Source organism: Apaloderma vittatum, unplaced genomic scaffold (assembly GCF_000703405.1).
Source record: "Apaloderma vittatum isolate BGI_N311 unplaced genomic scaffold, ASM70340v1 scaffold6414, whole genome shotgun sequence".
In the NCBI taxonomy this organism is placed as follows: domain Eukaryota; kingdom Metazoa; phylum Chordata; class Aves; order Trogoniformes; family Trogonidae; genus Apaloderma; species Apaloderma vittatum.
Genome location: NW_009714229.1, coordinates 1 through 10,993, shown reverse-complemented (window position 1 = coordinate 10,993; position 10,993 = coordinate 1). Strand labels below are relative to the sequence as shown.

At 41.5% G+C, this 10,993-nt stretch overlaps 1 protein-coding gene across 1 annotated transcript; it reads right to left on the bottom strand.

The window, feature by feature from the left end:
• Positions 1–4,197: 4,197 nt before the first annotated feature.
• LSM6 (LSM6 homolog, U6 small nuclear RNA associated (S. cerevisiae)) lies at positions 4,198–9,502 on the bottom strand. Its single transcript, XM_009868659.1, has 3 exons — positions 9,367–9,502; positions 5,903–6,016; positions 4,198–4,458 (listed from the first exon to the last, which is right to left on the bottom strand). The coding sequence occupies exons 1-3, from the start codon at positions 9,500–9,502 to the stop codon at positions 4,424–4,426; spliced, it is 285 nt and encodes a 94-aa protein (XP_009866961.1). The 3' UTR covers positions 4,198–4,423.
• Between the last annotated feature and the right edge of the window lie 1,491 nt (positions 9,503–10,993).

The following is a 10,993-nucleotide window of genomic DNA, read 5'->3' as shown; positions in this document are numbered from 1 at the left end:
CATTAATTGCTGGGCTAATCTGAATTACAGCCTTACTGCAGCATTCATCCTTGCTGCCTGCTCTCAAACAGAAGAATTTGGTGGCTTCAAAGCCGTGCTCAAGCAGAGTGTCACAACCATCTCCTCCTTAGAGATGGAAAAATCCTGTCACGGTCATTACTGAGACACTCACCAGCAGCCTTGAACTGCACGGTCAGGTGCCAAGTGACAGGCAGATGTTTCCAATAAGAAATACAGCCCTTTCCATAGCCCCTGGTTGCATCACCCACCAGGGCAGCATTGCCTCAGCCTTCTCTGGCCAGAGCTTTGACCTGCTGGAGTCACTTGAGCTCAGCCAGGCTCTCCGTATCACTCTGACAATGAGGCCCAGACAGAGACAAAAAGACCACGTGGCACTGCTGTCACTGGAGAGAGGTTTGCCTTTTTCCCGTCATAAATTTCTTTGCTAGCAGGAAGCTGGCAAGGAGAAGGGGACATAAGACAACTTACACCCTGCCTATTGTTTTCTCAGCAGCATTCGTGTAGTGGATTTGTAGAAGAAAAAAAAAAAAACACACCCGCAGTTGATACTTTAAAATAGCTCTACGGAAAACTGTGCATGCCCTCTAATAGCTTGATAATTAAGATATACTATAAACCATACAACTTGAAATTTCAAAGGATTATTAAAAAAGTAACATTCCTGGCTCCTTGATGCAGAAACTTTCTCCTTCTTGTAGATTGCTTCTACATCTCCACGTCGCTGGGGCACAACAAGGGCAGCAGATGTGGAGTAAGTGCAGTGGTGATCAGCATGTAATACGGGCACAGATGCAAGTAACTCAGAGCTGACACTCAAGCAAGCTGGTTGCTTCATTGGCAGGTTGAGAAATACTTTGCTTCTGCAACATAAAAAGGCTATAATGAGTTAGAAGTCCTTCCCGGCCAGCTAGTGGCCTGAGTCCTGGGAACAAAGTTTGGGAGTGGTTAGAGAAGAGTGGGCAGGCTGACCAAGCAGAGAGCTCGAAGGTAGCAACAGTTAGTTGAGTCCAGACCACAGGGAATTAATCATTAAACCAACAAAGCCGGCAGTACCATCTCATTTAAGAATACTTCCGGTCGTCTTTAAAACAAAGAGCTGTGGCCAACCACAAGAAGAGCAGTTAAAAACCCACAGTAGGAGAGCAGTAAAAATCCATGATAGTCCCACCGGCAAAATGGAGAACAATACCTGCTAACTGGCATCTCAGGGGTGACCTGAGCATGTCTGTGGCTGTATGTTTGAGGAGACCAGGGAAAAAAGGCTGTTTCTCTGATGTCTATTTAGGCAGGAAGTTGGCAGAAGTACCAGTAGATCCTGCCATTTCGATCCAGTTGACTATTCTTCACACATACTAGAATGTGACAAGCGGATTCAAATGTTACTGCTGAGAATTAACTGACACATAAACACGCACACAACACCTAACATGTAACGTGAGCTCCCTTTTCTTACAAGTTCAGCCTAAAAAAATCCCTAAACCAACTCTCTATTTGGTCACTACTGCAACCTAGACAGCTGTTCTGCACTGGAGGAGGGGGTTGAGGAGAGAGAGACGGTGTGGAGCTCTTTCTGGATCTCAGATAAGAAAGACCCAGCAACAACTAGTTTGATGACTGCTTTAATAAAACGGAATAAGACAAAGACAAGTAATACAGACAGCAAGTGAATTGTACATCCCTTCAGACACCGGCCATGTCACATTCACATGGCATTGGATGGAGCCCAGATTAATTTTTCCCATGGTGTGCTGCACAGAGCAGATGCAAGCCCATCCGTAGAGAGCAGCTCCCTCCTTTCATCACTTCAGCTACTTTAGAATTTCCTAACAAGAAAACAACCTCCTTTATAAAGGCTGTTCTCATGAGAACTTGTTGCTGCTCTGTTGATAAAGGCAAGGTCAGGCAGGTGGTGCAATTGCAGTACTGAGTGGGAGCTGCTTGTGAGCTCCACCATTACGATGAGCTGGTGAAGATGTCCCGCAGCCAAGGGGTCTTTGCAGCCCAGTGGATCTCTGGCTTCTCCTAAATGTTCAAAGGTCAGGATCAATAGAGCAGCTCAGGAAAAGCCTCCTGGCCTATTTCTCAGCCTTGGAGAACAGTTTGGGACAAGGATCTGAGACTTTGAAACTGCTAGCTCCACCAGCTGCTTGCTTTCAAAACTGACATGGTCCTGAAGTCGGCCACGGGCATAAATTGGCATATCAAAGGTCAGGCGTGGCTTTGGTACCATCAGGCAAAAAAACATCTGAAGGCCATTGCTTTGCAAACACTTTCTTGATTACCATGAACAATGCAGCTGAACCGTGCAGCTGAGGGGCACAAGTGGTTTTCAGAGCTGGGCAAGTCACACCCAGAAGGGCTCTGGGTAGTTGTTTTGTCACTGTAACATCATGCAAAAGATAGAAATCAGATAAATCATGTTCAGAGTCTTTGTGTTAGACTCCCTTTGAACAAGGAACTAGGTGGCAACTAATTGTGCAACTGAGTGGTCATCGGTGTATACCTTTAAAGCAAGACTTGCCCAGCATGCTCGGCTCCTTTATAGAGGGGCAGTTCAGGGCATTGCAGCCCTTAGGTGTGACCTGGCTCCTGGTTGTTGCACCACACAGTGAGTATTTACCACCTTCTTCCTCTTCCAGACTCGCTTTCTCTAGTTGCTGCAGGATATGCTGTGCTGCTGCTCCCAGCCAGGCTTTTGTTTAAGGAGATGTGGCTTAGTTTGGCTTTTCAGGTGCAAGAAACTTAAGACTGGATGTGGTGATGTAGTAAATCCAGAGTTACTGCTCTCCTAGAGTCTGTCTGTGGACTGGAAGGGGGTGCGGTAGGATAGTGGTTGAATGGCCTTGGTTTAATGAAGTAAGCTCCTTGCCTGAAAGTACTATTATATGTGACTGCAGCTTTAGTCTTTGAAATTCAATGAATTGTTGTTTATTAGTTTTGGATTACTTAATTTTGGGCACATTCTTCTAAGATAAATTTGTAAGTTAAGTTGCTCAAGGAATGTTTCATTTTCAATCCTGATCTAGATGAGCTTGATTCACAAGGAAGACCATTTTATACGCAGGTACTGTGGCAAATGTAGTAAATGAGGTACCATGAATACCAATATCTAACAGTTTTGTGTGTGTGAAGATATATTGCATTTCTAAAAGTGTATTTGTATCGCCTAATGGGATAACAATCTTTTAAATTAGGCTGTCATTTTCAACCATCAAGAGTTTGTGAAACACGCGGTTCTATATCAATGTTTACATAAGTATGTAGGGGGATGCCTCACCTTAGAACTTAAGTTTTTCTTAGCTGACTGCATGTATAAGGAGAGAAGTTATTTTATAAATTGGTGTAAGCGTAAAACTGAGCTAGATTCACTCATGGGTCATTGATTATCTGGGAGCATTGTTGCAAGATGTAAACAAACAATTTCTGTCTCTGTTGCCTGCACAGATGTTCCTCCTCCTAACACACAGCCCATGCTACAAGCTTTTAATCTATTTGTTCTCCTTTCTGGACAGCATGTGAAGAGAATATAGAGATGGTGCAAGGTTGGGGGCAACTAAATGGGAGAAAAACTGAACTGTCTGAAGAGGGTACATAAGGCATGTTTACAAAAGCTTTTAGATTCCTAGTCTCTTGTCAGAAGTACCTTTAGATACGTTAAAATTTTTTTATTGAAAAAGTTCAGTGGTGATGCAGGAAAAAAGGTAACTGCAAGCTGAGGTAGGGTGGGGGATACAATGGCAGGTGAAGCAACTCCTGGCTGTGCTGGCATCTGGAGAGCTTTTCACCTGTGTGACTGACATCCTCAAGTGGTGCAGAGCTTTCTTTTCGCCCTTAGGGCTTTTCTTCTGTTTGATTCAATTCTTTCCGCACCCTCATCAGTTGAATTGAATTGTGGATTTAACAGTGACAAGTTGTGGGTGGGTGTTTGGGTTTTTTTTGCACAGCTGAATTCTTTATCTGATGGCTCTTATTAGATTGGCATTTAAAACTGACCTTGTGTTTTCTTAAAAGGACTGGTCATCATGATCAAAATATTAGCATTTCCCTTCCCAAAATCAGTTAAACTATTGTTTTGCTGTCAATACAAGGCTGTGATTTGCACTTACTCTGTGCCTGCTTACCTTCCAAAAAGTATTTCCATACTGTTCGCACAATTAAACAAGCTGCTGCTTTGAATTAGTCTTGCAGCACTATTACATACTTTTTATTTTATTTTTTTCTGTACAGTGGGAGAAACCAATGCTTTGAAACAAAAACATTCAGAAAGTTTACACTGGTTTACATTTATTTAAAAAAAATATTTAAACACTTTTGTGTTTCACCTGTGTATTACTAACTACAAAACAAATAGGGCTCATCACTTGGAAGAGGTTCACCAGTACAAAACAGCCTCCTGGCATCTTCACATCCTCCTCTTCTGCGTACTTATGTACAATACTGTGGAAAAAAAACAGAGATGCTTGTAAGAGGGCCCTGGTAAATAATGTGCAGAAGCCTATTTATTTAAAACAACAGTGTAATGAATTTTGTTCAGCATGAACAAAGTCAGGAAACTTTTAAGTCCAGGTTTCAAGAAATCCTGTCAAATTTACACACTATGTATTATGTAGGTTTAGCACTTATTATATTCCTAGGCAAACTACACTCCAGCAGATGCAGGCTGAACAGAGAGAGAATAAAGCCAGACACCCTGCAGCATTACTGAGGGGGGCATGTGAGGGTTTCCAAGCAGCAGAGTTACAGGTGTCAGACACTGATGCTATGATCTTTCAACAAAAGCTGGAAATTGCAAGCACTTTAAGCAAAACTATTATCTATGAAGCAGCAGAGATCTTCCCACCTCTGTGGCTGGTGATATCCGCAGAACGGATCCAGGCACAACATGAAACTGCACTGTGCTTCTAAACCTGGGAAGTCTCAGGTTCTCTGCTCAGCCTCTTCTTGAGCCTCCTGCCTCTCATCCATTTGTTTTTAATTTTTATAATAGCTTCTTACTTCCATAATTGATTCTTCAGCTGCAATGTCACTGCACTCCTTAGCACAATGATCCAAAGTCTTTGCAAAAATCATTTGGCCTCACTCAAAGATTATTCCTCTTCCTACAGCACTCTTTCGCACTGGTGACACATTCTTTTTGTAACACGGGATTCAGTTCATTATTTTGATTCCCTTCCTCTTCACTGTCTTCTGGTTTTTTCCCCAAGTAATTTAGTCAAACTCCACTTCATTTACCTTCTCTTCACATCTGACTTGTGTACCTCTTCTATTTTTAGATATTATTCTCCCTGGTATGTCCTCATATTTACAGCCTCACTGATAACAGAGTCATTTCAGGAGCCTGGAATTGTCCTTGAAGTGCACTCAAATCCACCTACTGCCCTGGAATGTTGAAAGGCTCAACAGTAAGACACAAGTGATTTTTCTTGACTGGTGGTAAAACCTTTACTCATTAAGATGAAAAGAGCCTTCAGTACTAATGAACAGTATTATTCAGGTCTGGAAAATTGCATCATAAGATGGTATTCGTGTCATCAATATCAACACTGTATCATAAATTTATAGAGTAGTTTGCTTAGGAAAACACAAACTTCTACAGAGCAGAGGCCATCTAAGCAGGCAGCAAGTGCGAAAGAGTAAATCTGTCAAATGACAGAAAATAAGCTACAAAAGAGCATGCTTCTTGAAATGTACTTCAAGCTCAGAGGCAAAAAGAGCCACAGGAAAGCAGAAAAGCACAGACACTGAAAAGCGAAACTTTAAAAAGTAAATATTATAAGGCTTCCAAGAAAGTCTAAAACTAACGGAGGCAGCTTGCTTACATCTCGGACACTCGTCAAATTCAGAAGCAAGTACAAAGCACAATAACATAAGGAGGAGTTACCATTATTTCCTCGGATAAATGCATCCCCGTATTTGTTCTTTAATTGTCCGTTTACATATTCTTCGGTCTGTTCCAGAGCTATATTCATATAGCCATCCAGGCAAGCCAGGACACCTGAAGATGGTGATGGTTTAGAAGTGAATCAGCTTAAACTTATTTTAAAAGAAACAAAAAGGCATTGTGTTTGAATAGTACTGAAACCTGCATGTTGTAACAAACTGAAAGCCCAAGCTTGGCCAGGTCAGTAGATGAGAGTATTCTTCACAGAATTAAGCTGGAAGTGAGGAACCCCAGGCACTCAAGCAGCAATTGATGTAAGAGTGCATGTGTGGGACTTTAAGAACATTTCCACTTTGAAAGTTGAAGTTGTCCCTTCTCACCTGTGCTTTAAGCCACACACCTGAAAAGAACTTGTGACTTCAAGTGTAACCGGATGACCTAAGGTCAAGGCTAGCTAAATTGAGTTTTCATCAAAACTTTTGAAGGCTATAGCTCAAAACCCTTTTAACACAGGACACCGTACACACTTTTTCATCTTTATCTTCATGCTTACAGATCTAGAACACTGTCTGCAAGTCTCTGTTTTGATGTAAACAAAATTCTACATCATTTTCAACAGGCAAAACATTTTCAAACGACAGTGAAATCTTCCCACAGAAATGAAATATGTTGTTTAATGCAATTCAAGGAAAAAAAAATCTCTGCCATTAGAAATATTAGATGTTATTTTGATCTGGAAAATACGCATTTGAGTAGCACTGATTTTAGACAAGTATTTACGTTCTCACTTCTCTCAGCCCCTGCTGAAGGCTGTACCTTGTTCACACAGTACTTCCTATGTGCTGGCAGCATAATGGCACTTTTCATTTAAAATCACTCCTCTGCACCTACACCCACCCTTAAGATCAGAACCATGGCCATCCTCAAATATACCTCACCTGATGAATGAATGAAATGAATGTGGGGATTAACAGACATAAAGAATTGCTCAGAGAACATAATCCGAGTTGTTAATTGTGCACATAAAACAACTTGTAAAAAACTGTATTACTCTCCATTTTGCATGAGTGTTTCCCTGACTTCACTCTTGCACACAGGGACAATAGTACTACAATACTTTTTTTTCCCCCTCTGTTTGAAAAACATCGTTTATTTACCTGGCATTATAACTTGAAACATAGTGTTTTGCCTGTACTTGATGAGGGAGGGAAAACTCCAGTCTGAGAATCCTCCTCTAGGACATGTTCTCATTTTTCAGAAGTGTTACTGTAATATCTTCCATAAAATATTCAAGTTTTCCTGCCAACTTGTAGTGGCTTGAGATTTTCCTTGATGTTTCTCTTTTTTCCTCTGTTTCCACACAAATAGGAAAAACTGACTGCTCACAAACTGTTACTAACTGCACCAGAAAACCCAAACCAAGAGTCAGAACTGGTTTTCACTCTGTTAATCCTGAGTACTTCACATACTAATAGAAAACAAAATGTGTGTCCAAAATTAAAATTGGATGGTGTGGACTTTGCTAAGTTACCACTCGGTATGTCACAAATGTTGTATTTGCAAACTCATCTGTTCCTAGAGTGCACTCATGGTTGTTTAATGCTCTTCCTCCATTTTTTGTGTGTTTACTCCTAGGCCACGACATTAAATATTGTCACTGCTTATGGTGCCTAGTATTTTACCTGTTTTATCTATATGTAGAGATGTTTTAATGTACATATGTATCTCTATGCATAGAAATCATATGTATTAATTTACTTTCCCAGGGCTTCTTCCCTTAGACATGTTTAGCACTTGGCAGCAAATCAAGACATTTTTACAGTTAAACATCAACACTTGTATTAGGCCACGTTTGTGCGTTTGGCAGCTCGGAGGGTGGAGGTACAGTCATAAAATTAGCAACACAGCCTAGAGGAAGAATCTATGTGGATTTGCAAGAAATGCTGAAATGCTGGCTTTTTTATTGTTTGGGTTTTACAAATGCTGGCCAAATTACCCTCAGAAAACAAACTGAGTGCATGTTTTTCAAATGAGAACAGGTTTTTAACTGCAGGATCACATCAAGTGGGAAGGCAGGAGAGCAGAGGGAAATAAAGAAGGGAGGTGGAAAAAAATCCAGTAAACAGTAAGGGTGTTAAAAGGAACTATGGCTCTATTCCTGCTAGGTCTGACTGTATGCATGTTAAACTAGTTTTTTTGAGAGGAAAGCTGAGCAGTTGATGGACAGCACTTACAAATGAATGTTACCAAGCAGAAGGTACCAGTGTTCTCAAAGAAAATGGAAAGTGCATCCAAAAACCAAAGGTAGTTTGGCCCTGCCTTGCATGAACATTTAGGTAAATATCGGTTTGTTTTAAATGACTTGTAATGAGCTCTTGCTATATTCCCTTGCAAGAAAGAATTTACAGAGGCCAAAGGCCAATGAGAAGCAGTGAAGTTGTTAAGCCAGCAGCCCCACCGGAAGGGATAAGGTGGCACTGCTTGCTCTGCCAGTGATCAATAACAATTTAAAACTGTCACATTACTAAGACTTCTTGTCACAGCACAAACAAGTCTCTTCTCACAAGTGCCAAGCTGAACCAATTGAATTCAACCTATCTGAAGCAGTGATTTGTAGCCGAACCATAATGTTCAAAACATTCCAGAATAAAACATTTAAGTTGTATGTAACAGGAGATATGTGACAGTTTTGATTAAGTTTGGATATTATTAAAAAATCTGGACAAGTTTGACAGCCTTAACCTAACACGAGTAGGACCAGGCCATTTCACTGAACAGAGAAATTTAATTTACTGGTTAAAAACCTATAATCCTACACAGAGTGCAAGAAGGTATATAGATAGGCTGAAGAGTTCTGGAATAAAAGTGCTGGACTACGTTAAAATAAACTGGGCATACAGAAGCAAAAGCCATGCTAAGTTTTCTCCTGTCTCCTGTAGCTCTGTGAGCCTTGATCTGACATGTGTCCAGGCAGCTGTTTAATCAAGAGGGTAAATAATTCTTTCATCCCTCAAGTAAGAGTAGGCTTGTTAATGATGGCACTGTTTGCTCTTTGAAGTTTTTCTGGACCAAGATCTATGCTAGGAGCTGGAGAACAGGAAGGTGAAGAAAAAAGGTAGTTCCAACAAGGGTTGCTATCAGAGCACCGAGAAGGGGACTGCCTGGCCATTTCAGCCAATCTTTACAAATATCAGTTTAGAAACTAAGAATCATCCCAAGACTCCAGTCTAACCCTCTGTGACCAAGGATACTAATGATTCAGTAAGTAATTCTAATCTAATCATTAACCTTCATCAGTTTTTCCAGAGTTGATTTTCTATTTTTTAATGTTACCATTCTGAGGTCTATATTCACATACTCCAAGATTCTGGATCATGCTGTTTTGCTTTTCAAAATCAAAGCAGCTGTTCCAGCCTCCCCAAACAATGACCTTATTCAGTGTGAGAAAGAGATGGAGAACTCACCTCGGTAATCGACTCCAGAATTTAATTTTACAACAACTGGCCTTCCAATGATTTGTTTTAGAAAGTCGCTAGGGGTTTGCTTCCGTAGACTCATCTTGATCTCTGGTAAGCTGGGAAAACAAGCAAGAGAAAACATTTAGGTAAGCAACATGCTTGCATGTGGTCTTTAAACACTCAGTAGAGCTAGGCAGTCCCTTGATGCTTAATACTTTCAGTAGGACAAAATATCAAAGGAGATAAAGGCAAAACCTTAAGTGTGTAGATAGAGCTCCTAGAGTCACAGCATTAAATCTCACCTTTGGCATTTTTAGAACTTCTGCAATTACAAATAAGAAACCTTGTTTGACACACTTTGCATCTTGTAAACTTCCAACAGAGGCAAAGGCCTCACCCTTCTCCATAACACCTTTCACTAAAATGGTTTTACTGAAATTAGAGAGCTAAGCCATTATAAGTGGTTCATATCTTTAGCGGGCGGAGAGAGAAGCCAGTACATGTTGTGTACAAAAAAGTCTGTGGTGGAACAGCAAGAGAAGGATTTTTTGATCTCTGCTCTTAAAAATGAGCAAAAAATACATCCTGAAGGACGCTTTCAAATTAATTGGTTAAGCTGGACTAAGTTTAGAATTAAGGACTGTGATTTAAGTTGTAAACAGACCTGAAAGACTGCTGTGATTTTAAAAAATGGTGCAGCTCCAAACACCCCCAGTTTGGTATGGAACTCCTTAACTTCTGCTTTAACGTCACTTGGCCAGACTTGTTCTGCATTTTAAACCCATGGCAGTAAATGACAGTGATGCTGGCACCCTGTACGGTGCCTTGGCCAGACTTGTTCTGCATTTTAAACCCATGCCAGTAAATGACGGTGATGCTGGCACCCTGTACGGTGCCCACTTTTTGTAGCTTTCTTGCTGGGGCAAATTGCAACGAGCTGTCCCAGCTGTGCCAAAGACCCCTCGCGGGTTTTTCTACCAGTGCCGCAGCACTTTAGAGCCAAAGATTTCCTAGAAAACAGGCACGTTTTGAACCACCAGTGCTACTCAGCCCCATCACCACCACCCCGAAGGTAAACACTGAGAGCTGTGAGGATGATCAAGGGACCTGAACACCTCTCCTGTGAGGAAACTGAGAGAACTGGGGCTGTTCAGCCTTGAAAGGAGACGTATATAAACACCTGAAGGGATATTTATATATGTCTAGAGGAAGGGGACAATCTCTTCTCAGTGGTGCCCAGTAGTAGAACAAGGAATAATGGGTTTAAGTTGGAACACAGGAAGTTCCGTCTCAACATGAGGAAAAACTTGTTCCCTGTGAGGGTGACAGAGCCCTGGCACAGGCTGCCCAGATGTGAAGTCTCCTGCTCTGGAGCCATTCAAAACCCACCTGGACACGTTCCTGTGTGGCTGCCCTGGAGGATCCTGCTCTGGCAGGGGGCTGCGCTGGATGATCTCTAGAGGTCCCTTCCAACCCACAACATTCTGTGATTCTATCAAACACGCTCCGGTTTTACGCACTGCGCGCTCGAAACCGCCTTAAAAAGGCGCGAAACGCGTTTTCAACGAAGGTCCCTGACAGAAAACCCGGGGGTGACACGAAGCTTTAAAAAAAAAACCAAACACGGGGTGAA

Excerpts from the sequence above, each read along its gene's own strand:
- LSM6 (XM_009868659.1), bottom strand. The coding sequence starts at position 9,502 with ATGTTTTCTCTTGCTTGTTTTCCCAGCTTACCAGAGATCAAGATGAGT. Across the intron at positions 6,017-9,366 it reads TTCTGGAGTCGATTACCGAG|GTGTCCTGGCTTGCCTGGAT; the intron begins GTGAGTTCTCCA and ends CACCATCTTCAG. Across the intron at positions 4,459-5,902 it reads ATTTATCCGAGGAAATAATG|TATTGTACATAAGTACGCAG; the intron begins GTAACTCCTCCT and ends TTTTTTCCACAG.